Consider the following 24,475-nt stretch of genomic DNA (forward strand, 5'->3'; position numbering starts at 1 on the left):
CCATCTGTACGCGTCCTCACACACTGTTCTTAAACCAGAGTTAGCTTTATACCAACATAGTTCACGAAATATTTACTTGTATGTACCCCTAATCATCGAATTACCACCCAATTTCACGCTATTACAACTCCCTGCAACTCCACTGCTCTTAATTACGCCTTATATGGATGTGTAATGAGCTGTGCAAATATCACGTGCTAGAAGCAGCTCTTAATTGCGCCTTATATGGTGCGTAATCGGGTCTGCATGATAGCTCAATGTCACGCGCTATACATCCAACCAGTAAACGCGCTCAATCGATATCTCGTGACTGTCACGTGACAGCTATCCAAGGAAATTCTCTATATGGCGCCTCCGGTGTAAACTAGGAAAGAGCTAGTTTGAGCCTTAAATATGCGGGATATTTAATATTTACTAACTTCTACCATCACCCAAGCAGGTGGCGGTGGAGCTGAAAGTTGGCCTGTGTGAGATCGCTATTCCTGCGATATCAGACAAGAGCACGCTTCACACATTCTGGCGAGCCTCCCTTTACAGGAGGACTCTTATGGAATTGAAGTAAAGAAGTACTTATACTTTACGTGTAACCTAGATGGTTAGCCAGATCTGAAGACGACGGGGAGATCGTCCGGAAGCTGATCGCTACGGATGAAAACGGAGTGCCTATAAGCTCTGCAGAAGGTGGGCCTCTATTCAGAGTTGTACGGAACAATGTTGATTACACTTCAGGTTTAATAACCTCTAACCAGACGAAGTTTTCGTTACAAAAAACCGGAAATCGTTATCTCTTTAACTTTTGAAGTAAGGCCCTGGCCAGTAAGGGTTTCTGGGCTCGTCTAAATTTCTTCGAAGTATAAAATTATCTGCATTGATCTGAAACGAATTATTAAAATAACGGACTACCTCATATAAGGCTTGGTCAAATTGTTTATGTCCCCAGAATCAATCTCACCAATCTGGACAAAAGGTATTTCAACTTTGTTCTGAGATCTTTGCTCCAGTAATTAGTAATGTTGTAGGTTTATAACCTACCAAGACTCGTCGACGGTCTTGTCGTAGTATTCGGAACAAATATTTTACGAGTATCACCTGTTAAATCCAATGTACTAAATAAAAGAATTTGTAATCAAAATAATTGTAGCAACATTTAAATAAGAACCATGTCAGCTGTAAGTACAACTACAATTTCAGTATAAATGAAATTATAAAAATAAAAGCAATCCTAAAACCGTCAGTAAAATTGAAATATTTGCTTCGCATCAGTTTGAAAACGATACATGAACTAATATTCACACTGCCACCATATTCAATATTCGATCCCAGCCACACCAAATGATTCAAATAACGACTAAAACACCACAAATAATACATTTATTCTTGCGGATGAAGGGTGCGGGCGAACATGGCACATGCACTCATATACTCCCAGGAGTCCCCCGAGGTTTAGTATAAAGCGGTGTTTTAAGTCTAGTAGGGGTCACTGTCACTGACGCCGGCCTGAACGGGGAACCTATCTTAACTGGAGTAGTTAACATTGAGTTCATAGTTAGGGGCGAGTCCCACTGAGACGAAGTGGATTTGAGACGTCTGTAGCTGGCGGTGGTTAGGAAGACGATCCCAATGACGATTAGAAGGACGAGGAGTCCCAGGACGACAGTGGGGAGGAGAGTGCTGATAAGTTCGGAAAACTCCAGTTTGATGGGAGGTGGAGTTAGGTCGGGTTCTGAGGGTGTTATCAGTACTTCGTACACTTCCTTCTGACCTGATGGAACAGAGTTAGAGACTAACATACTGAAGTTATTAGTTTTAAGATTTTACCGATTAATTTGATGAAAGGTGCGAGGAAAGAGTTTGGTGTTTTTACCAGCAGTTTCTAGCGAAACAAAACAAAGCAGCTAACCCAAGACCCAAGTACTAACCAGAAGTAGGACAGAGAAAAGTGAGAGAATGTACAGCCTGGGTGTTCCAGTTGAGCAGGGATAGGTGGAAGTGAGACGAGGTTTTAATAATGTTCAGATCACCGCCAGCTCTGTCGTCTAACGTCACCTGAACAAGGTTCCAGCTTTGAGCTAGTTTGTAATTTTATAAATAAATATAAAATTATATAAATAATAGACTGACCCGACGGTCACTGCATTGCCTGGGGAGTGGCGTCATGTTTCTCTATGCTAATGTTTTGGAGAATTGGCTACCTAGAAAATATCGGATTGTGCGAAGCAAAACTTTAAAAGGCAAGACAGAGTGGTTCCCCCTAGTCTATGATATTTACCTGAACAAGCGAAAAGTCTCCCTCCACAAGGAAGATATCAGTAGTAGGACTCTCTGAAGAGAGAGAAGTCTTCTCTCCAGATAACTTAAAACCTGTAGAAAGTTATGAAACTTGCAGTTAGTGGTATGTTAAAGTGTCTGTATCTGTTATTAGTACGGTCTACCAAGATAATCTCTAGTCACGATGTGTGATGTCATTACACGTGTTCTACTCGAAGCTGCTTAAAAAATAATTGTTTCTGGAGGTTAAAAATGTAAGGGCAAGTTTACTCACGTGATACGAATGGTATCTGGATGGAGCTGGATACAGCACCCTTTACTTTTACAGTCACCAGCGGAGATACGGTCGATACAGCTGCAAAAAATAATCGGTTAGATCTGCTGAATAAGTGGTTTAATTGGTGGTTTTGTAACTAATATGATACTTAAGTTTCTCACTTTCTGTCCCCTTCTCTCTTTCTCTCTTTCTGTCCCTCCCTCACAGCCTTACCTTACATTCCGTAATTTTTAATTAAGTTTGAGTGTGTTCTTTCACTCTCACTGGTAATATTTCATAATTTTGTTTGAGGTATGTACATTTTACTTCGGTCACTTGAAATTGCTTTTTTTCGGAGGCTTCGGTGCTGGTTTCGACTGAGCGGGTTCATACTTTTGCAACTTCTTAACTGCCAAAATTGTTACACTAGTTGGCCATTGCATTGGTAGACACAATCTTAGCAAAATACTGCTAAATTGCAGTATTAAATTGCAGTACCTATTAAATTACAGTATTACATTTTCATATTAAATACGCAAACGATATCCATCTTGTATGCCATGCTCCCGGAAATTATTAGACTGAAAATAGTCCAAATTTCAAAGAATATCTTTATAATCATTAATGTAATATCTTAATCTCGGTATCGTGTTATTGCAACGGTCATCATGTATAATGTTCTATTCAGTATTCTCAACAGTCGATATATGTAAACTATAAGCATTTGAATAAGATGTGGGTAATAATAGGGAGGCGGTGCAAGCCTTTCAAACAGATTAACAGATCAAGTTAAATTATATTACGTGTCATATCAGCTTTTAAATTGATATTACAACCCTGTCCATTAAGAAGGTGGTAGCCACGTGACCACTTTCATCCATTCAGCTAATATTCATGATTCAGCCAACATATTATTCAGAACATGCTAGATTGAACAGTTTAAGTGCTGGTTCCATCTCACTGTGGCAACATGTAGGACACATTCCTTGTTAATGTTAAATTAGGAACAAAATAGGTACGGTCCACCTTACACAATTTCGTGTTTTGGTAAAGTTCGTTTTACATTCCCTGCAGAATATGCGTTTCTCATCTTAGTCGGTAAGATAAGATAAAGTTACGTTAGCCGTAGGTATACAGACCATTATATCAATGGAAAGGTTGTTTAAAACGTGAGTTTTTAACGGCAATTTTAACGCGTTTAAATCTGATATTAAACACAATCCTAGCCAATAGCACACTGAATAGACCAGTTGTTAAAAACGCTCTTTTCAAACATTATACATGAAGTTATACGCAATAAACCGCTCGACTAAACACAGGATTGAACACATCTCAAAAAATCGTTTAGCCGTACTTAACTTATTTGATAACCTTGATCAATATCTAACCTTTTAATTGATATTTTAGCCCTGTCCATTAAAAATGTAGGAACCTTGTTCAGCCAATATAACAATGATTACTAGGAACATTTTGTAGAACATTTCTATCAGAACAATGCAGTAATCTCCTCGTGGCAAAAGTAAGGTGTTTTCTGCTCATATGTTTTCCCCCATCAACGTTTTATGATTAAAAAGGCAACAGGATCGATGCGATGGTAGATTAAAATCTATAACTAAAGAAAACGGGAGAAATTCTTGTAAAGTACCCTCTTTGGAGGATGTGCGTGACTCATCCAAGTTTGTGAGATAAGATAAAGGTAATGTAAATTAACTTAAAAATTAGCCGTAGATTTACTTGATACTTCTGATAACGTAATTTTAAAATTACACGAAACTTTATCTTGATTTTGAAGACCTCCGATATTCGAGAATTGATATTCACTAATAAAACGATTTTGTAAACTAGAATTATACCATATACAGGGAGTACCACGTACAGAAAGTTTGACTTTTTTTGATAAACGATACAAAATATTATATCATGAAGGAGCAGTTGCTAAAAACTCTACATCACATTGTGTACGAGGGACCATATTGTCTAACAAAACTTCATACCGACTACCGAGCAGTGATATAACTTCATACCACTCTTCTCCAAACTCAGCACAAGGTTTGGAAGTAACAAGATACGGGATCTGCTGATCAGAAACCTCGTGATGATATATAATAGTTGAGAGATAAGAGAAAATTTGATATACCTTAACTGGAGTGACTGTATCGACATGCCATGCAGTTGCACGACTCGTGATTTTATGGAATTGGTATGTGCGCTGTGTTTCAGTAGCCGGCCTCTGCAGTCTACAGTCTGCTATTTGTTTAGTCCTTTTAATTCTGGTAATCTTTTATTATTTTAAAACTTAGATCAACACTTAATTTATTTTTAAAGATCACAATTCTGACATAAATGAATACTATCGTCACAGACGATAGTATATTGCGAAACTTTTCAATTTGCAGTTTCTGAAGAAAAACAACTCTGTTTTATATCGAAAAAAGTTATCAACTCCATTTTTCACAATCACTCTGCCACTGGTTTACGCACACCTTTGTAATATTTGTAATAGTAATACTAATATGATATTTGTGATATTATGTTCGTAATTACCAACGTAAAAGAGCGCAAAAATGGGTCAAATAGGTAACGTTTTCATCTTAAATATGGTTTCAAATAGTATCAATCAAACGGCATTGAGCCGCATAATTAAACTCTTATATTTTAACTTTCTAGCTGGTCATGGTTATAATGGATAAGGACCCAGTGGAACTGGGCTACAAGAACGTAGGAAAGAAGACGGGGATGGATGAAAGGGACTTTGTGGTGTTTGCGGGGTTTCTGATACTGATGGAGGGAGTTGGGGCACTTATGGGGATGATGACGGCACCTGGCGGAGCAGACCATGCTAGATTGAATTGACCATTGTTAATGGTCTGGCCCGGCGCGCGCTACTTCGTAGCACTTGCCATCGGGCCATTTCGAGAAGAAAGCGGCGCGCGCTACTTCGAAGAAATTGAGACGAGTAACATCCGTCAATAGATTGAACAGTTTAAATGTTATCAATCTGTGAATTTTTAATCTGTGAAATTTTGAACAAATTTTTGAAAAATTTCGTGCTTCAAAAATTAATTTTGGTACTAAAAGTTGCGTCTGACTAAGCTCATTACGATCCTGTAAGAATTATTTCAAAATATTCAATATGTTAGGAGTCCCACATACAGCTCGACGTTATCGTGCTACACGGTGAATTTTCATTATTCACACTTAGAGGCAACTTTTGGTACCAAATTTATCGAAAATCAGAGACAACAAATTCTGTGCCAGCTCATGGCGCTTATTAATATTACATAGCAGTGGCGTAGGACTGATGAAAAGTTTGAAAATTAGAAATTTTCAGAAAATGTGTTATTGGACTGCCGATCTGGGGAGCAACCTAGGGCCCTCTATATATTCATGCCCATTGTAGGCTGCAACCCCGATCCCCGAGACTTCGTCCTACTTTCGTCTGGTTTCCACTCTCTCTTCATACCAAGTTACTAGCTAGGTAACAAGGTAATCGAGACAGTTTTCAACGTAACAACGATTTCAGCCGGTTCGGACAAATCTTTGTTCTACCAACTGAACAACAAATCAGTGCACTGCCATCTGTACGCGTCCTCACACACTGTTCTTAAACCAGAGTTAGCTTTATACCAACATAGTTCACGAAATATTTACTTGTATGTACCCCTAATCATCGAATTACCACCCAATTTCACGCTATTACAACTCCCTGCAACTCCACTGCAACTCCAAGCTCTTAATCACGCCTTATATGGATGTGTAATTAGCTTTGCAAATATCACGTGCTAGATGCAGCTTTTAATTACGCCTTATATGGTGCGTAATCGGGTCTGCATGATAGCTCAATGTCACGCGCTATATATCCAACCAGTAAACGCGCTCAATCGACATCTCGTGACTGTCACGTGACAGCTATCCAAGGAAATTCTCTATATGGCGCCTCCGGTGTAAACTAGGAAAGAGCTAGTTCGAGCCTTAAATAGGCGGGACACCGCTAATATTTACCTACTTCTACCATCACCCAAGCAGGTGGCAGTGGAGCTGAAAGTTAGCCTGTGTGAGATCGCTATTCCTGCGATATCAGACACGAGCACGCTTCACACATTCTGGCGAGCCTCCCTTTACAGGAGGACTCTTATGGAATTGAAGTAAAGAAGTACTTGTACTTTACGTGTAACAGATGGTTAGCCAGATCTGAAGACGACGGAGAGATTGTCCGGGAGCTGATCGCTACGGATGAAAACGGAGTGCCTATAAGCTCTGCAGAAGGTGGACCTCTATTTGAACTGTGTGGGGTTCAGAGCTGTTGTACGGAACAATGTTGATTACACTTCAGGTTTAACAACCTGCACTATTAACAATGTTGATAACACAAGCGATAGCGCCCTATCTGATGTCTCTTCTTCCCAGTTTCAGATCACTGCCTCTAACCAGACGAAGTTTTCGTTACAAAAAACCGGAAATCGTTATCTCTTTAACTTTTGAAGTAAGGCCCTTCGAAGTATAAAATTATCTGCATTGATCTGAAACGAATTATTAAAATAACGGACTACCTCATATCAGGCTTGGTCAAATTGTTTATGTCCCCAGAATCAATCTCACCAATCTGGACAAAAGGTTTTTCAATTTTGTTCTGAGATCTTTGCTCCAGTAATTACTATTAGTGATGTTGTAGGTTTATAACCTACCAAGGGCAAGACTCGTCGACGTTCTTGTCGTAGTATTTGGAACAAATATTTTACGAGTATCACCTGTTAAATCCAATGTACTAAATAAAAGAATTTTTAATCAAAATAATTGTAGCAACATTTAAATAAGAACCATGTCAGCTGTAAGTACAACTACAATTTCAGTATATAAATGAAATTATAAAAATAAAAGCAATCCTAAAACCGTCAGTAAAATTGAAATACTTGCTTCGCATCAGTTTGAAAACGATACATGAACTAATATTCACACTGCCACCATATTCAATATTCGATCCCAGCGACACCAAATGATTCAAATAACGACTAAAAACACCACAAATAATACATTATTCTTGCGGATGAAGGGTGCGGGCGAACATGGCACATGCACTCATATACTCCCAGGAGTCCCCCGAGGTTTAGTATAAAGCGGTGTTTTAAGTCTAGTAGGGGTCACTGTCACTGACGCCGGCCTGAACGGGGAACCTATCTTAACTGGAGTAGTTAACATTGAGTTCATAGTTAGGGGCGAGTCCCACTGAGACGAAGTGGATTTGAGACGTCTGTAGCTGGCGGTGGTTAGGAAGACGATCCCAATGACGATTAGAAGGACGAGGAGTCCCAGGACGACAGTGGGGAGGAGAGTGCTGATAAGTTCGGAAAACTCCAGTTTGATGGGAGGTGGAGTTAGGTCGGGTTCTGAGGGTGTTATCAGTACTTCGTACACTTCCTTCTGACCTGATGGAACAGAGTTAGAGACTAACATACTGAAGTTATTAGTTTTAACATTTTACCGATTAATTTGATGAAAAATGCGAGGAAAGAGTTTGTTGTTTTTACCAGCAGTTTCTAGCGAAACAAAACAAAGCAGCTAACCCAAGACCCAAGTACTAACCAGAAGTAGGACAGAGAAAAGTGAGAGAATGTACAGCCTGGGTGTTCCAGTTGAGCAGGGAGAGGTGGAAGTGAGACGAGGTTTTAATAATGTTCAGATCACCGCCAGCTCTGTCGTCTAACGTCACCTGAACAAGGTTCCAGCTTTGAGCTAGTTTGTAATTTTATAAATAAATATAAAATTATATAAATAATAGACTGACCCGACGGTCACTGCATTGCCTGGGGAGTGGCGTCATGTATCTCTATGCTAATGTTTTCGAGAATTGGCTACCTAGAAAATATCGGATTGTGGGAAGCAAAACTTTAAAAGGCAAGACAGAGTGGTTCCCCCTAGTCTATGATATTTACCTGAACAAGCGAAAAGTCTCCCTCCACAAGGAAGATATCAGTAGTAGGACTCTCTGAAGAGAGAGAAGTCTTCTCTCCAGATAACTTAAAACCTGTAGAAAGTTATGAAACTTGCAGTTAGTGGTATGTTAAAGTGTCTGTATCTGTTATTAGTACGGTCTACCAAGATAATCTCTAGTCACGATGTGTGATGTCATTACACGTGTTCTACTCGAAGCTGCTTAAAAAATAATTGTTTCTGGAGGTTAAAAATGTAAGGGCAAGTTTACTCACGTGATACGAATGGTATCTGGATGGAGCTGGATACAGCACCCTTTACTTTTACAGTCACCAGCGGAGATACGGTAGATACAGCTGCAAAAAATAATCGGTTAGATCTGCTGAATAAGTGGTTTAATTGGTGGTTTTGTAACTAATATGATACTTAAATTTCTCACTTTCTGTCCCCTTCTCTCTTTCTCTCTTTCTGTCCCTCCCTCACAGCCTTACCTTACATTCCGTAATTTTTAATTAAGTTTGAGTGTGTTCTTTCACTCTCACTGGTAATATTTCATAATTTTGTTTGAGGTATGTACATTTTACTTCGGTCACTTGAAATTGCTTTTTTTCGGAGGCTTCGGTGCTGGTTTCGACTGAGCGGGTTCATACTTTTGCAACTTCTTAACTGCCAAAATTGTTACACTAGTTGGCCATTGCATTGGTAGACACAATCTTAGCAAAATACTGCTAAATTGCAGTATTAAATTGCAGTACCTATTAAATTACAGTATTACATTTTCATATTAAATACGCAAACGATATCCATCTTGTATGCCATGCTCCCGGAAATTATTAGACTGAAAATAGTCCAAATTTCAAAGAATATCTTTATAATCATTAATGTAATATCTTAATCTCGGTATCGTGTTATTGCAACGGTCATCATGTATTTAAATGTTCTATTCAGTATTCTTAACAGTCGATATATGTAAACTATTATAAGCATTTGAATAAGATGTGGGTAATAATAGGGAGGCGGTGCAAGCCTTTCAAACAGATAAACAGATCAAGTTAAATTATATTACGTGTCATATCAGCTTTTAAATTGATATTACAACCCTGTCCATTAAGAAGGCGGTAGCCACGTGACCACTTTCATCCATTCAGCTAATATTCAGGCTTCAGCCAACATATTATTCAGAACATGCTAGATTGAACAGTTTAAGTGCTGGTTCCATCTCACTGTGGCAACATGTAGGACACATTCCTTGTTAATGTTAAATTAGGAACAAAATAGGTACGGTCCACCTTACACAATTTCGTGTTTTGGTAAAGTTCGTTTTACATTCCCTGCAGAATATGCGTTTCTCATCTTAGTCGGTAAGATAAGATAAAGTTACGTTTAGCCGTAGGTATACAGACTATTATATCAATGGAAAGGTTGTTTAAAACGTGAGTTTTTAACGGCAATTTTAACGCGTTTAAATCTGATATTAAACACAATCCTAGCCAATAGCACACTGAATAGACCAGTTGTTAAAAACGCTCTTTTCAAACATTATACATGAAGTTATACGCAATAAACCGCTCGACTAAACACAGGATTGAGCACATCTCAAAAAATCGTTTAGCCGTACTTAACTTATTTGATAACCTTGATCAATATCTAACCTTTTAATTGATATTTTAGCCCTGTCCATTAAAAATGTAGGAACCTTGTTCAGCCAATATAACAATGATTACTAGGAACATTTTGTAGAACATTTCTATCAGAACAAGGCAGTAATCTCATCGTGGCAAAAGTATGGTGTTTTCTGCTCATATGTTTTCCCCCATCAACATTTTATGATTAAAAAGGCAACAGGATCGATGCGATGGTAGATTAAAATCTATAACTAAAGAAAACGGGAGAAATTCTTGTAAAGTACCCTCTCTGGAGGATGTGCGTGACTCATCCAAGTTTGTGAGATAAGATAAAGGTAATGTAAATTAACTTAAAAATTAGCCGTAGATTTACTTGATACTTCTGATTACGTAATTTTAAAATTACACGAAACTTTATCTTGATTTTGAAGACCTCCGATATTCGAGAATTGATGATATTTTCACTAATAAAACGATTTTGTAAACTAGAATTATACCATATACAGGGAGTACCACGTACAGAAAGTGTGACTTTTTTGATAAATGATACAAAATATTATATTATGAAGGAGCAGTTGCTAAAAAATCTACATCACATTGTGTACGAGGGACCATATTGTCTAACAAAACTTCATACCGACTACCGAGCAGTGATATAACTTCATACCACTCTTCTCCAAACTCAACACAAGGTTTGGAAGTAACAAGATACGGGATCTGCTGATCAGAAACCTCGTGATGATATGTAATAGTTGTAAGATAAGAGAAAATTTGATATACCTTAACTGGAGTGACTTTATCGTGACATACCATGCAGTTGTACAACTCGTGATTTTATGGAATTGGTATGTGCGCTGTGTTTCAGTAGCCGGCCTCTACTCTCAGTCTACAGTTTGCTATTTGTTTAGTCCTTTTAATTCTGGTAATCTTTTATTATTTTAAAACTTAGATCAACACTTAATTTATTTTTAAAGATCACAATTCTGACATAAATGAATACTATCGTCACAGACGATAGTATATTGCGAAACTTTTCAATTTGCAGTTTCTGAAGAAAAACAACTCTGTTTTATATCGAAAAAAGTTATCAACTCCATTTTTCACAATCACTCTGCCACTGGTTTACGCACACCTTACTTTGTAATATTTGTAATAGTAATATAATATTTGTGATATTATGTTAGTAATTAAAAGTAATTAAAAGAATTCAAACTGCCATAAATGAATACTATCGTCACAGCCGACATGGTTGCAAAACTTTTCAATTTGCAGTTTCTGAAGAAAAACGACTCTGTTTTATATTGAAAAAAGTTATCAACTCCATTTTTCACAATCACTCTGCCACTGGTTTACGCACACCTTTGTAATATTTGTAATAGTAATATGATATTTGTGATATTATGTTAGTAATTACCAACATAAAAGAGCGCAAAAATGGGTCGAATAGGTAACGTTTTCATCTTAAATATGGTTTCAAATAGTATCAATCATGCCGCATAATTAAATCCTTATATTTTAACTTTCTAGCTGGTCATGGTTATAATGGATAAGGACCCAGTGGAACTGGGCTACAAGAACGTAGGAAAGAAGACGGCTATGGATAAAAGGGACTTTGTGGTGTTTGCGGGGTTTCTGATACTGATGGAGGGAGTTGGGGCACTTATGGGGATGATGACGGCACCTGGCGGAGCCATGAGACCGGATGATGATTGGTTAGTAACCGTGGCAACCACAGTAACTGTAGTAACCACAGTAACTGTAGTAACCGTAGTAACCGTAGTAACTGTAGTAACTATAGTAACTGTAGTAACTGTAGTAACCACAGTAACTGTAGTAACTGTAGTAACTGTAGTATCTGTAGTAACCGTAGTAACTGTAGTAACTGTAGTAACTGTAGTAACTGTAGTAACTGTAGTAACCTTAGTAACTGTAGTAACTGTAGTAACTGTAGTAACTGTAGTAACTGTAGTAACTGTAGTAACCGTAGTAACTGTAGTAACCGTAGTAACCACAGTAACTGTAGTAACCACAGTAGTAACCGTAGTAACCGTAGTCAACGTAGTAACTGTAGTAACTGTAACCTTAGTAACTGTAGTATCTGTAGTAACTGTAGTAACCGTAGTAACCGTAGTAACTGTAGTAACTGTAGTAACTGTAGTAACCGTAGTAACTGTAGTAACTGTAGTAACTGTAGTAACCGTAGTAACTGTAGTAACTGTAGTAACTGTAGTAACTGTAGTAACTGTAGTAACCGTAGTAACCGTAGTAACCACAGTAGTAACTGTAGTAACCGTAGTAACTGTAGTAACCACAGTAGTAACTGTAGTAACCGTAGTAACTGTAGTAACCGTAGTAACCGTAGTAACTGTAGTAACTGTAGTAACTGTAGTAACCGTAGTAACCGTAGTAACTGTAGTAACTGTAGTAACCGTAGTAACTGTAGTAACCGTAGTAACTGTAGTAACTGTAGTAACTGTAGTAACCGTAGTAACTGTAGTAACTGTAGTAACTGTAGTAACCGTAGTAACTGTAGTAACTGTAGTAACTGTAGTAACCACAGTAACTGTAGTAACCACAGTAACTGTAGTAACCACAGTAAGTTTCATGTATAAAACTTGTAGTGAGCTATGTTATCCTTCATTTTCTTTCGGTTTATGCAGTAAGATAAAATGGCATGCGTTATAGAATTGCTGCCATCGTCAAACAACGCGGAACCAGTTAAATATTACTTATAATATGGCTGGCTATAATTAAATCATGGTTAAAACACACATAACCCCGGCATGCGCAGGGATTATATTTCAATTTTTCCCGCGACGCGCGGGAAAAATTTATAATAATTTCGAGTGCGAAGCACGAGGGATTATTATGAAAATAACCCCGACGTGCTTTAGCACGAGGGGTTATTTTAATATAACTTAAGCGTGCCGGTGTTATGTGTTATAAACCCCTCCGGGTTAGTGCTAGGACCAACAAATTTGACATTTTACTCTTAATTCTAGCTATATGAGATCAGTATGGAAAATATGAAATGGAATTGGGGACTACCAAATAAATACAACTAAGGTACTATGACATTTGAAATTGGCGTTATATCTAAACATTATTCCTCAGTCAGAACGTAGAATGAATATCGATAAGGGGCGTCGAGTTAAGCCTGGCAAGCGATAAAAGGTGGAGCTAATAATGATATCGTGTCATGAAGTTCATCAAAGTAGACGACTATAATAGTTATTAATACATGGCTTATATCAAACACGACAAAATTAACCGGACAAATGTAACCGTCGAGACAAGTTCTGGAACTAGTCCAATTAATGTAAGAGTTTAAGTAATGTAAGCAGTGTGCTGGAGTTTTGCCAGCGCCTGCAGTTAGACCGATACGTAGATCAAGTGTATTTATAGTTCTTACGTTAAGCCATAGGTCACGTGACATTTTTTACCAATGCGCGTCAATGTAGTTAGTCACGTGATACACGTCATCAAAACACGTGACAGTGCGCGGTTGAAATTCTCATGGAATATCAAAACAAAACAAATCTTGTTGAGCCAAATTAGCGGGGCGGGATTATAGAAGCTGTGCCGGGGTTATTTATTCAGCGGGAAAAAACTAACAGCGGGAGCCGGGATTATCAGAATCTATTTAGCGGGAGCCGGGATTATCAGAATCTTATTCTAACCCGGAGGGGTTTATAAACTAAATTTCGCGGCGGTGTACGTGTCTGGCATATTTTCAATCTTTATTTTTTGGCTTACTTTTTATCTTTATTTTTCGGTGACGCGCATTGTCATTAATGCTGTAAAGTGCGAACCTCTTAGCTAAAATCACGCTTTTATTTTGTAACGTCATTTTCCTCCCCTTCATCACATTGAGACATTGAGGACCAGGACACACTCACAGAATGTAAATTCGCCATTAGAGGTGCAAGAAATGATTATTTTGTGATTTCTGCACAATTAACAGATATAAAGAGATGAATGACTTAATTATGTGACATTTGAATCTTTTTGGACCACATATTAAAATTTGGTTAACTTTCATAGCATACTCCTTGAGATACAAGTATTTTAAAATGCTTCACAAAATTTTGGCAGTGAAAAATCAATCTCTAGTGCCACCTTTTTATGAACGTGTCCATATAGCAGATTAAAATGTTAACATACGTGTATAATTATATACTATATATACGATACACAGATACTTTTATTTTGCATCAACTCCCTTTTTAAAGACGAAGGTTGCACAATTCTTGCTGCAACCATTCTACTAGTTTTATGAACGTCATGGTTCTGTGTCAGTGAATCTCGATTTGTAACAATGGCCTGAGTGTGGGTTACTTCTAGCAACCATGCTATCACGTGACACAACACACACGTGACACCAGTGGTCGACCGGGGCCCCGGTCCCGGTCCCGGCCCCGGCCAAAATCACAACCCCCGGCCCCGGCCAAAATTTGGCAATTCGCCGGGGGTAAACCCCGGCCCCGGCCCCGGCCAATAAATTTACCCCCGGCCCCGGCCAAAAAACCATGCATTTACCGGGGGCACAGCCGGGGATTTCATGATTGATTTTGGCACATTTTTGAAAAAAATCAAACACAATTTAATGGTTATTATGAAAATTCAAAGTTATTTTTTCAAATTATTTTTTATATTTTTCAAAATTATTATAAAATTCACGTTTCAATTTCTGACTACAGTTTGGAAAACTACCCCCAGCCCCGGCCCCGGCCCCGTCAAAATGGAAGATTTCCCGGCCCCGGCCAATTCTCAGTGGCCGGCCCCGGCCCCGGCTATATTGGGGCTCCCCGGCCCCGGCCCCGGTCAGAATCCTGCCCCCGGTCGACCACTGCGTGACACAACACACACGTGACAAAACACACACGTGACACAACGCACACGTGACACAACACACACGTGACACAACGCACACGTGACACAACACAGACGTGACAAAACACACACGTGACACAACACAGACGTGACACAACACATCACGTGACACAACACACACGTGACACAACACACACGTGACACAACACAGACGTGACACAACACACACGTGACACAACACACACGTGACACAACACACACGTGACACAACACAGACGTGACAAAACACAGACGTGACACAACACAGACGTGACACAACACATCACGTGACACAACACACACGTGACACAACACACACGTGACACAACACAGACGTGACACAACACACACGTGACACAACACACACGTGACACAACACACACGTGACAAAACACACACGTGACACAACGCACACGTGACACAACACACACGTGACACAACGCACACGTGACACAACACAGACGTGACAAAACACACACGTGACACAACACAGACGTGACACAACACATCACGTGACACAACACACACGTGACACAACACACACGTGACACAACACAGACGTGACACAACACACACGTGACACAACACACACGTGACACAACACACACGTGACACAACACAGACGTGACAAAACACAGACGTGACACAACACAGACGTGACACAACACATCACGTGACACAACACACACGTGACACAACACACACGTGACACAACACAGACGTGACACAACACACACGTGACACAACACACACGTGACACAACACACACGTGACAAAACACACACGTGACACAACGCACACGTGACACAACGCACACGTGACACAACACACACGTGACACAACGCACACGTGACACAACACACACGTGACACAACACACACGTGACACAACACACACGTGACACAACACACACGTGACACAACACACACGTGACACAACACACACGTGACACAACACACACGTGACACAACACACACGTGACACAACACACACGTGACACAACACACACGTGACACAACCTGACAAAACACACACGTGACACAACACATCACGTGACACAACACACACGTGACACAACACACACGTGACACAACACACACGTGACACAACACACACGTGACACCACACACACGTGACACAAAGTATATGACCGTCAGAATACACCTTTATAACCTTTATAAACATTTTACAGGTTCGACAATCTAGTGAAACCATCCTGGAACCCCCCTAACTGGGTATTTGGCCCAGTCTGGACTCTCCTTTATTTTATGATTGCTCTTTCTGCCTTCAAAGTGTACCGGAAAATCGGTTTCAGTCAGGTAAATTAAACGTTTGAGTGCTTAATCATGATTTAAGACGAGGTTTATAGGGTAATTTTACTGCAATTACCTCATGAATCATAAACTATCGATCCCACGAATTTCATCATGATGTTATATTACATGCTGTTCAAATGAATTAACTAAATAATAAACGGTTGCAACGACGTAACGTCTCAAATTCTGATTACAACCATATATTAATATAACAAGACCTCAGGCGCCAAACGCCATGACCAATTGCATTTACCAATTATCTATATAATATAATAATTATATTATCCGTATCCCAGGCCCTTCCTTGGATGGTGTTCTTCATCCAGATAACACTCAACTTTGCCTGGCCTCTAATCTTCTTTGTGGGACATCAGCTTCTAGGGGTGAGTTTTGTAGCGCTTTTTAAATCACGTGACGCATTTCTTATCAAATCAAGTGGACTGATACTGATCATTCTGAGCATGTGTGGATCTGAATAATCAGTAGTGGATTTCTTTAGAACCAAACATTTGTTCATTGGTGATCGGGCTGTGTCATCCACTGCCTTCTTCTGAAGCCTCTTGTACAATTGGTCTGAGTCTTTGTTTACTGTTCCACTCTAAAGACAGCAATATAACTTTTATTCGACTTATTTAATATAGTTTAGATGGCTAATTATTAATAATCAGCAGTCAATTTATCAAACAACTGATAATTAACAAATTTTCAGGGGTTGATCGATATTCTTCTGATGCTTGTCTTCATAATCCTCAACATCTCAGTCTTCATCCCGGTAGAAAAGTCAGCAGGACTCCTCCTCCTACCCTACCTAGCATGGGTCACCTTCGCCACCTATCTTAACTACACTCTGTGGAGACTCAACCCTGATGCATCTACCTCGCATTTGTGTTACATCTTCTCCGATAATGTCTTCCTGTGTAACAACTGATAAGCTTCGTAACTTAAATAACGTAATGGTTAAATAATCTAGTGGCTGAGGCGTGAGAACTACCCAAGACAATTACTCGAATTGATTACGGTTGCGGAGGTAGCACCATTTGGGCGAAATTACCAACTTAATTACTACATATTTCTTGTCTTTTGATGTATTATTATAACAGCATTTTTAAAAGCATTGAGCAAAGCAAAATCAAAATAATCTATATTGCGTTATCAAGATTAATGATTACAAGATTTGATTCCACATTTATTTCTATTAAGCAGTCTGCCGCATATGATTAAATGACGTGACCCTCTCTAAAATTGTTCCCCAAAAAAGCCACATCGTCTTACTATTTAACTGATCGAAGAATAATCTCGATTCTCGAGCAATGCCCATAAAAAGTTAACAACTTAAAGAGTTAACTACATTTCCTAACCCTCCCTGCGACCTCTTATAATACTGGTAACATCATTTTAATCATTTCTTTGCGGAGTTCCTAATCAAGGTCGCCTTTCTCCAGCTCTTTACATGATGTACGATTTAGGCATGACAACGGCTAAAGTGCCCCTGGAATTGGGCTACAAGTTAGACTACGAGCCGTCAGCACCGCGGATCAGTAAGAAGGATTTGCTGATGTTTCTTGCGTTCCTGCTGCTGACTGAGGGAGGCGGTGCTATTATCGGGATAGCATCTGCTGGCCAGATCGCTACATGGTAAGAATATGGGGGTGCATTTGTTGTTTTAGTTTAATTTTTAAGTTTTAGAGGTTGGCCAGTATTATTTCTCAGTTATATTCGGTTAGATTTAGCAAGCTGATTTTCATGACGATTTGTCATGTTTTATCGTGATTCCAAAGAGAATACTGTACTAATTTAATATAACCCGCAGGTACAAAGATCTGGTTAAGCCATCCTGGAACCCACCAAACTGGCTCTTCGGGCCCATGTGGACTACTCTATATTTCCTGCAGGCCGTCTCCGCTTTCATGATCTGGAAGAGCATCGGATTTAAGAAGGTTACATTTTGCAAATTATAGCTCTTTTTTTTGCTAGTTTTCTTGGCTTATTCATTCGGCAGGTGAAAATTCATGCTCAAAGGTACATGGTGATTGAAATGTTTAAAGGTCTCCTACTCTTATTAGAATATATCTACATCAGACTATTTGCTTCTCTCATGATAACTTCTTAACCTACAGGCTCTACCCTGGCTCCTATTCTTCACTCAGTTGGCCCTGAATTTTGCTTGGACACCCATCTTCTTCATAGCTCACCAACTCCTTTGGGTAAGCGTTATTAGAAACACCCATCTTCTTCATAGCTCACGAACTCCTTTGGGTTAGCGTTATTAGAAACACCCATCTTCTTCATAGCTCACGAACTCCTTTGGGTTAGCGTTATTAGAAATCTTAGTTGTTTTTTATGAACCCTGATTATAACAGTGTGTGATACACACTCTCTGGCTCGTAGGATTAACCCCCCTACAGCTAGTATAGCGCCTCGGCACAGAGTGGCTTCGGGTTACTGAAAAAGGAGATAAGCACCTCAGGCCATCCCAACGTTCGGGAGAGACCTGCCCTTGTTGTTGTTGTTGTTGATTATAACATTGTTATGAATTGCTCGTAGAATCAAGATTAACAGACAAAACTTCAGGCATCAGTGGAAAGCACATTCCAAGCATTCTTTATCCTGTTCACGATAACGATATTCGGTGACATAAACAAGACAGCAGGGCTCCTCTTGTTGCCTTACTTGGCCTGGGTTACCTTCGCTACTTACCTTTCCTTCACCATCTGGCAACTGAACCCTGAAACTCTGGGATTGTGGATCATATTCGATTGATGTGGGGCACTAATTGATGGGCACTAATGAGGCACTAATGGGGCACTAATGGGGGGCACTAATGGGCACTAATGGGGCACTAATGGGGCACTAATGGGTCGCTCGGGTATTCGGGTAACGTGTCGAAATTTCAATCCAGGTTCCAGAGTGTAAGCGGATTAATTTTTTTGCAGAGGATCGGGACAATGACAGTATTGGACTGCTTGGTGATGTTGTGTGCTTTTATGTTTTAATATTTGCTAACGTTAAGAGCCGAGACCGAATTTTTATTTTGAAGTTTTAAGAGGCTGTTTTGAGTGAAATTTTGAGTGAACATTAAAACTTTTTTTCGTGACCCAACAAATGAGGATGTTTCAAAACTCGTTTCCAAATTTTGAGTGCCGCTCAAAATTCAACAAATGAGGCTGTTAAAATTATTGTAACTTGTAGCTTATGTATTACAATTTAAGATTAAAATAAAATTCATCATAAACATGGTAAATATTTCTGTGATATCTGGCTCCCTTTAAACAGAGATTATATCTCGTAGCTACTCCACCGCGGCTGGCCGCTGTTATTATTACTGAGACAGATCAGACTCAATACAATATCTTAGTTGCCAACAGAACAACATCTTTGTAGTTGTTAGTCACGTGACATACAGCTATATCTGCCAGAGCAACCTGTGTAATCATCATAATTGCTTTCGCTATCTTAGGGACGTTCCGTGTCGTTGTAGTACACACGTATAGATATATTGAGCGATACAGTTTTCAAAAAGATCTTGCTCAAGCGGGCTTCTACGCTTATTGCTAATTGCACTGCAAATCCTAAATTTGATGAAAATTTGGCAAAGACAAGCTTCTTAATTAATTAAGATACGATCTTTAGTAAATGCTGCTATAACTGTCTAGGTCTGTGGCTAAATTCATTGGAAGTTGCATCGAATTCTGTCACTTTGTGGCTGTTGAAACTTAAATAGTTATATAGTTATATAGTTGTAACATAGTTATAATATAGTTACAATATAGCTATATAGTTATAATACAGTTAATTTGTCTACGAGGCGGACGTGGTCAGGTGGTATCACCTTTAACCAACTGGTCGCATTTGATTTGATAATCATAAGTTTAGCTTCAAGTGCCAAAATCTGTAAAATATGAAGCGTTATGGTATGAGGGGAACCTAACAGTTGGTGTATGGATGTATAGTGTATAGTGTATAGTGTATAGTGTATAGTGTACCGTACACAAATTAATGTGTAACTCAGACACGTGTAAATTTATACGTACTACGCACGTGTACTCGAAATTACAGCAACTATCGATATTACGCAGTGTTTTGAGAGATACTGACGTTCTAATGTTTCACTTATCTTAGCTGTTGTTATCAGTGTAACTCTATTTTCTAGAGTTATTTCGGGATCTATTGATTAAAAATGTGATAAATGTGTGTATTTAATTTGAGGTGTCAGAACTTAATGCCAGCAAAACAAAGTTGGATATTATATTTGTCTTTCTTCATCTTTATTTTGATGTCTTAAATCTTTAACCTTTTAATATAGTATTACAACTTACAAGTAGAACAGATAGAAAGTGGTAACGGGTCCGATACAGTGAAATAGGTTCGCCTGATTGCACAAGAATTAGGTGAATTTAATGGCAAATTATACGAACTTAAAGGAAAGCATAAATCAGACCAGTCAGTATTCAAGAAGGCTAATGTCTGTAACCCTTGACTTAGTGGTCGAGCTTCTTGGTTAATGCCTAAATCCAGACATGAATCATGGCCATTTACAAATTTGCGGTAAAATTTACAGTTTGTAGATTCTACTGTTTAGCTTGTATTTTGAGGATATTAGTTGACGCTGTAGCGAATCCAGTTTATAACTTTTATAGTTTACAAAACGAAAAATCAGGAATGAACAAGGAGCTAGTTATTTTGACGGGACCTATGTATTCTGTATATTGTAATTGCAATAAAAGATGTAACAGATGATATTATTGTTTGTTTTGTCTAGAAATTGGCCCCAAACAGGAACAGTGTACACTCGTTACTAATGAGCTAATGCACAGCACTATCTTATCAATAGTATACTGCACATGTGCTATATTGTGCAATATTGTGCTGGGGGGGGGGGGCCAATGGCATAAATGGAGAAAATGGAGAATTACTCATAGGTTTTTCCATTTTCTCCATAGAAATAGTCTCCATTTTATGCCATTTTATGCCATTGAAAACCTGAAAAATTTAGAATTTCGAGAAAAAATATTTTTTAAAAAGATATTTTCGGCCAATAATGAACAGAGTATCATGAAACATGGAGAAAAGTGGTTTTCAGAAAAACTTTGAAAAATGTTGACTTAGAAAATTTTCGGTCCAAGTCATTTACAATACGTACCTCCCGTATCGAGAGCTCCCGATTCCGAGCTCGTGTTGCAAAGGGGAGGCCTGCCTTCCGAGATCGCATTACCTCGAGTCCAAAATTGTGTATCGAGGGGAAGGTGTGGACTTCGAAAAACCGAAAAAATATTTTCGGCAAATAATGAACAGGGTAGCATGAAACGTGGAGAAAAGCGGTTTTCAGAAAAAATTTGAAAAATGCTGACTTAGAAAATGTTCGGTCCGAGTCTTTTTCGATACGTACCTCCCTTATCGAGAGCTCCCGATTCCGAGCTCGTGTTGCAAAGGGGAGGCCTGCCTTCCGAGATCGCATTACCTCGAGTCCAAAATTGTGTATCGAGGGGAAGGTGTGGACTTCGAAAAACCGATAAAATATTTTCGGCCAATAATGAACAGAGTATCATGAAACATGGAGAAAAGTGGTTTTCAGAAAAACTTTGAAAAATGTTGACTTAGAAAATGTTCGGTCCGAGTCATTTTCGATACGTACCTCCCGTATCGAGAGCTCCCGATTCCGAGCTCGTGTTGCAAAGGGGAGGCCTGCCTTCCGAGATCGCATTACCTCGAGTCCAAAATTGTGTATCGAGGGGAAGGTGTGGACTTCGAAAAACCGAAAAAATATTTTCGGCAAATAATGAACAGAGTAGCATGAAACGTGGAGAAAAGCGGTTTTCAGAAAAAATTTGAAAAATTTTGACCGAAAAAATATTTTCGGCTTAAAATGAACAAGGTAGCATGAAACGTAGAGAAAAGTGTTTTTCAGAAAAACTTTGAAAAATTTTGACTTAGAAATTACCCCTCGGTACACAATTTTGGACTCGAGGCTTCCCCCTGGTAATGCGATCTCGGAAGGCAGGCCTCCCCTTTGCAACACGAGCTCGGAATCGGGAGCTCTCGATACGAGAAGTACGTATCGAGAATGACTCGGGCCGAAAATTTTCTAAGTCAAAATTTTTCAAAGTTTTTCTAAAAACCACTTTTCTCCACGTTTCATGCTACCCTCTTCATTATAAGCCGAAAATATTTTTTTGGTTTTTCGGTTTATCGAAGTCTGCACCTACCCCTCGATACACAAATTTGGACTCGAGGCTTCCCCCTGGTAATGCGATCTCGGAAGGCAGGCCTCCCCTTTGCAGTGCGAGCTTGTTTCGACTGTCGAGGATGTAGGTCTCACTTCTCAGTGCCTATTACTCTCCCCTATTACTCACTCCTGCTGTAGCCTGTAGAAATAACTTTACACTAGGCTTGAGTAATTATGAGTTTGCCTGAAGTGTGCCTCTACTAACCTAGTATAAGCATCTAGTAGCCTACTATGAGATTTCATAAGCTTGTTACGCCCCTAGTAAGCGTGAATAAACATGTTAGGATGTCCAATTTAGGTGTTAAATGGTGTTAAAGATGAAATTTCGAAGACAAAATTCATGGCATAAAATGGAGAAAATGGAGAATTACTCATGGGTTTTTCCATTTTCTCCATAGAAAAAGTCTCCATTTTATGCCATTTTATGCCATTTTATGCCATTGGCCCCCCCCCATTGTGCTATATTGTGCAACACACAATCTCCATGTACCACTGATCTTTAGTGTTGAAAAAGGTGCGCAAACTCCCTCATGACCCTCAAGGGCGTGACACTTAGTGTATCTATACTCTTTGAGGTGATCTAAATATTTATATCCTTTAGCTATAGATTAAGGAGAGACTATTCCGTTAACATAGGTTTTTGTAAGAGTGTGCACTGTGCTTGGGGATTGTTCGGATATTACGAGCGCCTTTTTTTGGGTTTTAGACCTCCTTCGGCCCATAAGCCACTTTACACATCAATATTCATTGAGTCTGAGCATTATAGAGTCAAACGTCTCTACACCGTGCCTCTCTAGTCTTCTTTCCCTCAAAACTTTTAGTTATTTAGTAGCTTTTAGTAAACTTTTAGTTAATTAGTAGCTCGTTTTGTGCAAGAAGTTTTAAAGTTAAGTTAATTAAGTGTGACTTTTACAGCTCATAACGCATTTTGGTTGGTGATTTGAGTACACATCGAGCTGCATTGCAACACAATACAATAGTAATACGTCCATTGTTGCCAACTTACATTATATGATATAAAGGATTACGAAGATACAAAAAGTTCCTATAATACCGTATTATTATCCGCGCGAATTCCAGCCTTAATCTGAACTCTGAAGGAATGTTGAAAGGAAAAAGCGCCTGAGTAGACACATTATACAAGATGCTTTATAATTTATGTGCAAATTAATGACACGGATATTAAATGCTCTGATTTACGTCACGAAGTGACCACGTCAGTAGTATTATTTATTTACGGATAACAGTAAACTGTCTGCTGCCCGATTACTACAGCTCGAGGTCACAAAGGCGTCACTAAAGAGCGACAAAGTTTATTACTTTATTGTGATTATACATGGGCAGTGTCAACTGAAGACTTAGGTCACTATGACAACGACCATGATAACTATATGCATTGTGGCGACCCGTAGATTACTTGTGACTGTGTAAATTATACAATAGTCGATGCTGGATATATATAATAGTATTGTAATTTATACAATAGGCATTCTGACGACTTTTAGTGCAATGCAGCAGTTCAAATTGTACCAGGATACCATTACTAAATAGTTCCTTCTGATAGTACTACATATTAGTACTACATATTAGTACTATACTACATATATTAGTACTACTGATAGTACTACATATTACTAGATACCTGTTCCTTCTGATAATACTACATATTACTAGATACCTGAATCTGATCGCCGCTGTTCGTCGCATTCCAATAACCCGTACAAGTAAATTCTGTAAACGAGCTTGTAATTCCTGAGCGATTATCCCAAATATAGGATTAGATCCGGGGTTTTACAACACAGCTCGTAATTACCACCTACATAAGCAGTGAGCAGTGAGCAGTGAGCAGTGAGCAGTGAGCAGTGAGCAGTGAGCAGTGAGCAGTGAGCAGTGAGCAGTGAGCAGTGAGCGCGGGTTTGTTGGTCATCTGTTCGTTAGCTGTGTTATTCAGTCAATAACCGGGAAGTTGTCGGATGTAGACCAGTGA

At 39.0% G+C, this 24,475-nt stretch overlaps 3 protein-coding genes across 3 annotated transcripts in view; 2 read left to right on the forward strand and 1 right to left on the reverse strand.

Annotated features, from left to right (window-relative positions):
- Window positions 1-1,095: 1,095 nt before the first annotated feature.
- Window positions 1,096-24,475, reverse strand: part of LOC134819373 (nuclear pore membrane glycoprotein 210-like) — a 92,415-nt gene continuing 69,035 nt past the window's right edge. Inside the window, exons 38-41 of the mRNA XM_063829304.1 lie at window positions 2,543-2,623; window positions 2,270-2,361; window positions 1,920-2,046; window positions 1,096-1,762 (exon numbers count right to left, since the gene is read on the reverse strand). Coding sequence (XP_063685374.1) covers window positions 1,416-1,762; window positions 1,920-2,046; window positions 2,270-2,361; window positions 2,543-2,623 — 647 coding nt within the window. The 3' untranslated portion in view covers window positions 1,096-1,415. The remainder of the gene's footprint in view (window positions 1,763-1,919; window positions 2,047-2,269; window positions 2,362-2,542; window positions 2,624-24,475) is intronic.
- On the forward strand, window positions 11,609-17,436 carry LOC134819407 (tryptophan-rich protein TspO-like). Its single transcript, XM_063829354.1, has 4 exons — window positions 11,609-11,789; window positions 16,142-16,268; window positions 16,562-16,648; window positions 16,975-17,436. The coding sequence occupies exons 1-4, from the start codon at window positions 11,611-11,613 to the stop codon at window positions 17,191-17,193; spliced, it is 612 nt and encodes a 203-aa protein (XP_063685424.1). The 5' UTR covers window positions 11,609-11,610; the 3' UTR covers window positions 17,194-17,436.
- LOC134819411 (tryptophan-rich protein TspO-like) lies at window positions 17,733-19,033 on the forward strand. Its single transcript, XM_063829359.1, has 4 exons — window positions 17,733-17,900; window positions 18,076-18,202; window positions 18,383-18,469; window positions 18,837-19,033. The coding sequence occupies exons 1-4, from the start codon at window positions 17,734-17,736 to the stop codon at window positions 19,023-19,025; spliced, it is 570 nt and encodes a 189-aa protein (XP_063685429.1). The 5' UTR covers window position 17,733; the 3' UTR covers window positions 19,026-19,033.

Source organism: Bolinopsis microptera, chromosome 8 (genome assembly GCF_026151205.1).
Source record: "Bolinopsis microptera isolate Bmic1 chromosome 8, MBARI_Bmic_1.0, whole genome shotgun sequence".
NCBI lineage: Eukaryota > Metazoa > Ctenophora > Tentaculata > Lobata > Bolinopsidae > Bolinopsis > Bolinopsis microptera.